We start from the raw sequence: 6,718 nt of genomic DNA on the forward strand, positions 1-6,718 counted from the left end.
CAAAATTGAAAAAAGATCCAAATTTAAAGAGTAACTTGATTTTTGTTTTAATACTGATATACATATTTTAAGAAAATTTCAGTATTCATATATAGCTTAAGGTCAAACTTATAAGAAAATTTTCTTTAAATTCCAGCGATACAAACTACAAAGTACCATATTCTCCACGTATTAAAAATATTAAAGCAAAAAATGAAATGCCATACTAGTAAAAGAATCATTTGTTATTATCATTAGAATTCTATAATGTCACACTTGGATTTTATTTTACATTGAAACTTGCACACTTGATAATTAAATAGATAAATTGATTACATTTAAAACAATAATTTTCAATATGATAATTTTTAAGCAGATTGAAATAGCTTTCTCATTCTGGTGACTTCCTCGTGACTTAAATGAGTGATTTGCTCAGCTAACTTAGAAGGTAAATTACCAGCAAAAAGAGAAAAGGAAGTTTGTTGTACTGCTGGGCTAGCGCCATTTAAGCTAACAATAGCCATGGCTGGAGTATCACCAGCATTAATTTGAAAATGAAGCATAGCTTGTGGGAATATCATGACATCTCCAACCTCTAACTTTTTATAGTATGCAGTGTTTGTTGTGTCAATAAACCCTGCGATGATAGTACCTTTTATGATAACAATGATTTCGGATGTACGGTGAGAATGTACCGGAATAACACCGCCAACACCAAGGTCTAGCCTTGCCATGGATATGCCCATTCCATTTATGGCCGGAAACTGTTTTGCAAATGCTAGAGTAATGTTGTTTCGAAAAATGCTATTAGTAGTTCTTTCGCCACGAAATCCAGTAAAAACAAAGTCATCAGTTGTGAGTGTAGAAGGATTTTTACAAGCATATCCTTCAGGACCTCTAGGAAGATTAGAATCGCCTACACAGTAATCAATTTCGATAGCATGATTGATTGTGGCGAAAAGGGAGATCAAGATGAAAATAGTTGGAAGAGTACTCATCTTGCAAGATATTGAGAAGGGATTGCTTTAATTAAGTAAGATAAAAATTGTAGTGTGGGTTTGGAAATTGTTTGAACCCTATATATAGAACTCAGATCCATGCATAGTATAGACACCAAAATAGATAGTCAAAATATTTGAAAATTCAACGAATTGCATGGTGTTACTATGGAACAACGTTGCCAATAGGATAGAACAATTATTATGGAGTTGTTGGATGTTGGAAACCCGTTCTTGTTGGTCCCAATTATTATAGATTATATAATATATTTTAGAGCCTTTTAACTATTATCCTTAGCTTTTGGTTAAGGCCTTAAAATATATTATATATTCTAATACAAATTTCTACCTCTATGTTAATTTTCATTTTACTTTTATTGTAAATTATTTATTATAGCAAGTCATTAGGATATTTAAATAACTCCAGCCAAATACCTCATAAAGTTGAAATTATTTATATTTAATTAATTTTTAATATTTTTTATGTGTCGTTACTTATCTGGCGGAAGTACTCCTTTATCAACCCATTCTTCATTAAATTTTTTCAAAGAAGGCCGCCAAGAGTTATTTTGACTTGCTCTATGTTTAGGCTATGTATGTGTAGCAATAAATATATTAAAAAAAGTACAATTACATGCAAAGAAGCATCAAGTTGAATTAGGCGGCTAACACAAATTCTAAAATACGGCGAGTTAAGCTGAGATTAGTTTTACTCGATTGCTTTAATCTACAATTATTTCTTTAATGTTATCCTTATAATATTGAAGTTATTATTAATAGTTTTAATGTGATCACTTTCTATAGTTTTAGACTGATAACGTAAAACCTTAAAAGAATTATTTACAATTTTAAAGTGTTCATTGTAAAATGGTCTCATATAAGATTTGGGTGTTAGGTTAACCACTTTCAATCATTCACCAATCACTGTCCAAAGCAAATGGCTTATCAAGGAAAATGCGACGAAAGCAATTAATAGTTGAAAAATCAAACCACTACGAGTTTATCTTTTAGCATGTTATCCTTTTTGTAAGTCAAACGTGGTTATCGTAAAGAAGATGAGAAGGTATTAATATACGCATGCATTTTTAGTTTTGATGCATGAGGAGCGTGAACAACTGGTCAACATCTTTAGTTTTAGACGCCCAATTATAAGTTAATAAAATATATTGATGACTCTTGTATGAAGCATTGTGTTGGATATTTAGATTATAAAGGTTTGAAAATTATAATAATTACTCGTATGTTCTCACGGAGTTAAATCAAAAAGAAAGAGAAAATTTGTTAAGAGAGTGGTAATAAATAAAGAGAAAGAATGAATTGTGTTGATGAAATTATAAGAGAGTTAAAATGTATAGATGAGATTAAATGAACGTTGTAGGCTATTGTCCAAAAATAGAAATTATATAAATTAAGTGGGACGAATCAAAATGAAAAATGTTTCAAATTCAATGGGACGGAGAGAGTATACTAATTATACGTGTTATGGTAACATTTATTTTCTCATTTATTTATTTAATTATTAATGTCATATTACCTTAATGCCCCTTGACTTCTCGGTTGACCTTGACTTTCGGTCAAGGGGCTTTTTCTGAATTTATCAACTACCTTACTTGGTCCCTAAGTTAATAACTTCTAGGAACCCTAACTTCCATTATGTAACTGCCCATTACTCTCCAATCACTATCATGATTCCCCCTTATGCCAATAACCACCCACTACCATCCATCATGATCTACTTTCTCCATTAAATAACTCCCTCTCCACCATTATAAATAGAGATAGCAAACATCAATGAGAGGGCCAAGAAAAAACACCACATCAAAGCTCTCCTGAAACCCTCACTCACAATCCTCTTCATTAACCTACCCAAATATAAGCAGCTTCTGCCCTGACATCCTTATTCCTGCATTCAATCGTTTATTCATTAATCTCTCATCTCCGTTCTAACTTGAGCGTCGGAGGGGTTTTTCGGGAGATCACCCATCGGGCAAAGCTAACGTGTTGTGTTGCAGGAATTCAGGTCACTTCCATTCTGTCAATTTCCCCACAACAACACCTCTACCTCAAGTATTTAAAGTGTATCAACACTTCCTCGTTTCACAAACGAAACAGTTTGGCGCCGTCTGTGGGAAGAGAATAAAAATTAATGGCTCCTAAGAGGAACCCAACGTAAACCGCTACCGTGCACAGCACAGATACAGACACTTCAGCGGGCCACGCTAACAATCAAGCCGTGACTCGCTGTCAGGCACATGACCCCAAAAAGCGAAAGTCAGAGAAGAAGGATCTAACATCCTCTCATCAATCCTCAAGGAACAGAGATGAATACTCATCAAGGAGGGATAGAAACTACATGTCACGTCGTTCGGAACCCCCATCAGATATGGGACCTCCACGACCCAGACATGTGTACGCCACGGAAGGGGAAGCTAGGACACAGAACTTACTTGACGGGGGTAACGATCCGATGTTCAACCGGAACAGGAAAGACATATTCTACGCTATCCGGGACGAGCTGCCTACTCCAGCTTCTACTACCACCCCCTCCGATCGTCGCAACTACAATTTGTGGTGTGATTACCACAAAGAACATGGCCATACCTTGGCCTAATGTCGCGAACTCAAGCGTATCCTTCATCAGCTGGCCAACGTGGGGAAGTTAAAACGGTTCAGCAATCGGAAGGACTTCGGCTCAAGAAGCGACACGGAAAGAAGACCTTGGAACCAGAAACGCAGATCTCCCAGAAGAGATGAGGCTAGACGTGAAAGTTCCAACACACAAGGAACCATCAACATGATTTTCGGCGGCTACACCAAGGACCACATCAAGCGGACCGATCATAAAATTTGATGCTACTACTTCCCAACCGCTGCAACAACCACACACTGATTCTTTAGTGGTTACCCTCAAGATTGGGCAAATGAAGGTGAGGCGAGTATTGGTGGATACCAGAAGCACGACCGATCTCATAACAATGAAATGCCTCAGACATGAAATTCAAAGAAAAACACTTGCAGCCCCTCGATAAACCGTTGATCGAGTTCGGGAGAAATCATGTCCTACCTTTGGGAACAATCATACTCCTTGTACGGGTGGGGGAGAGAAACGAAAGCAGAACAATGCCCATATGATTCACGGTGGTGGATCTGACATTCCCCTATAATGCCATCATGAGACTCCCCATAATCAACAAAATCAAAGTCGCACTCTTCCCTCATCAACCTTTGTTGCAATTCGAGTAGGACGACAGACAAGTTGGCATCCTTAAGGGAGACCGGGTAATGGCCCGCCAATGCCTCATCAAACACCCTAAAGCGAGGAACTTCCGTCATCCCCTCCAAAAGCGAAAGGGAAGAGAAGTCTCCATCCGTCATGAGTGTGTACATGGACAACCCCAACACACACGAAAGGCCTCATCCGGTGGAATGACACGATGAGGTAGAGGTATTTGGGGGGAAACAAATCAAGATAGGAAAAGAACTTCCAGATGCGGCCAAATAGGATATCTTGTCTACCATCGCTGAGTTCCATGACATCTTTGCTTTTTCCACGGAAGAGATGCCTGGCATACCGCCGAGTGTTATGTGCCACAAACTCGACATAAAGCTAGGCTATAAACCCGTGAAACAGAAGCTGCGACATCAAGGAAAAGAGAGAATTGAGGCCGCCAAAGAAGAAGTGGAAAAATTGCTGAAAGCAGGATTCATCCAGGAGTGCAAATACTCCGATTGGCTTTCCAACGTCGTTCTCGTCAAAAAGTCAAATGGGAAATGGAGGATGGGCGTTGACTTTACGCATCTAAACAAGGCATGTACGAAAGACGATTATCCTCTCCCCAAGATAGATCTCTTGGTGGATTCCACGGCAAGCCACGCCTTATTGAGCTTCATGGATGCAAACGCGGGTTATAATCAAATCTTGTTAGCCACAGAAGACCAGTCGCAGATAGCATTCATTACAAGCGCTGGTGTATACTGTTACAAAGTCATGCACTTTGGGTTAAAAAATCTCGGAGCCACATATCAGAGAATTGTCAACAAGGTCTTCCAATCTTAGATAGGCCGAAACTTGGAGGTATACGAGGACGACATGATCACAAAAAGTAAACAGGCGTCTGGACATGCCGTGGACTTACACGAAACATTTACAACCCTCCGAAAACACCAAATGCGACTTAACCCTGACATGTGCGTGTTTGGGGTCACTGGAGGGAAGTGCCTTGGCTTTCTTGTGGACGAAAGAGGTGTAGAAGCAAACCCCGATAAGATCGGGGCAATTCAATATATGAAATCCCCTACATCCGTGAAAGAGGTCCAAAAGTTAACAGGGTGCGTGGCCGCCTTAGGGAGATTTTTATCCAAGTCCACGGACAAATGTTCGCCTTTCTTTAAAACCTTCAAACAAAGCAAGTTCGAATGGACAAGCGAAGCCGAGGAATCCTTCAGCCAGTTAAAAGAGCATCTGTCCTCTCTAACAAAACTAGTTTCACCTACCAACGGAGAAAAACTAGTCTTATATGTCTCGGTCACTGAATACCCCCTGTTAGGAGTACTAGTTGCTGAAAGAGAAAAGAAGCAACTCCCTGTATATTACGTGAGCCATGCCTTCCGAGGCTTGGAGGGAAACTATAGCAAAATGGAAAAGGTCTTATTCGCAATTGTGATGGCAAGTTGGAAATTGAAACCCTACTTCTAATCGCATCAGATCACAGTTAGAACCAGTCAACCCTTGAAGAAGATTTTGGAAGGAAAAAACAAATCAGGCCATGTCACTGACTGGGCCAATCAACTAGCAGACTTTGGCATTGAATATGAGCCACGAACGTCAATCAAAGCTCAAGCCTTGGCTGACTTCATTGCCGAAAGTATTGTTCCCCATCATCTTGAAGCTAACCTAGAATGGAAGTTATATGTAGACGGATCCTCCACACAATCCGCAAGCGGAGCAAGACTTCTAATCGTATCATCTGCCGGGGTCTGTATGGAAAGGGCGATCAGATTTGAATTTGCGGCATCTAACAATGAAGCAGAATATGAAGCATTACTCTTGGGGCTCAAAATCTGCTATGAAGCGGGGGCTAAAACACTATCCACTTTCTCCGATTCCCAACAGATAGTCTGGCCGGTAAACGAGGGAGTTTGAAGCTAAAGATGATAGCATGAAGATGTATTTGCAGCAAGTAAAAGAATTTGTCAAGAAATTCTACAAATTCACATCGATTCACATCCCAAGATCCCAAAATGCATAAGCCAACTTCTTGACAAAACTTGTCAGTTCAGCTGAAACATCCGCGGCTCGTGATATCATCTAGGAGGTACTTCCTAGCCCAGTATTAACTTCATGGTTAATATTATCGATAGCTCAAAAACATGGATGGAGCCCTACATCAGATACTTGCAAAATCAGATACTCCCCCAAGAGGAAAGCCAAGCAAAACTAGTCCAAAAGAAGGTCGGATAGTTCGAACTCCATAAAGAAACGCTCTACAAAAAATCATACACGCATCCCCTTCTGAAGTGTGTTTTCCCTGAGAAAGGAAACTACATCCTTCGCGAAATACACGAAGGAGGATGCGGAATACACCAAGGAGTACGAACTGTAATAGGCAAGGTCCTTAGGAGCGGATACTACTGGCCCTCCCTCAAAAGCGGTGCCGAAATGCTAATCAAACGTTGTCCCCAATGTCAGTACCACTCAAAGATAGGAAGAAAGCCATCTAGCTACCTGTCTGCCATTTAAG

The 6,718-nt window shown here is 39.6% G+C and overlaps 1 protein-coding gene across 1 annotated transcript; it reads right to left on the bottom strand.

Moving 5' to 3' along the window:
• Positions 1-203: 203 nt before the first annotated feature.
• Positions 204-1,048, bottom strand: LOC130798624 (germin-like protein subfamily 3 member 3). The gene has a single exon (XM_057661687.1). The coding sequence runs from the start codon at positions 975-977 to the stop codon at positions 348-350; it is 630 nt and encodes a 209-aa protein (XP_057517670.1). The 5' UTR covers positions 978-1,048; the 3' UTR covers positions 204-347.
• Positions 1,049-6,718: the final 5,670 nt, after the last annotated feature.

The sequence above is a fragment of the Amaranthus tricolor genome, chromosome 13, assembly GCF_026212465.1.
Source record: "Amaranthus tricolor cultivar Red isolate AtriRed21 chromosome 13, ASM2621246v1, whole genome shotgun sequence".
In the NCBI taxonomy this organism is placed as follows: Eukaryota; Viridiplantae; Streptophyta; class Magnoliopsida; order Caryophyllales; family Amaranthaceae; genus Amaranthus; species Amaranthus tricolor.

What these genes read in the sequence shown, in the direction of transcription:
- LOC130798624 (XM_057661687.1), bottom strand. Translation starts at nt 977, where the DNA reads ATGAGTACTCTTCCAACTATTTTCATCTTGATCTCCCTTTTCGCCACA.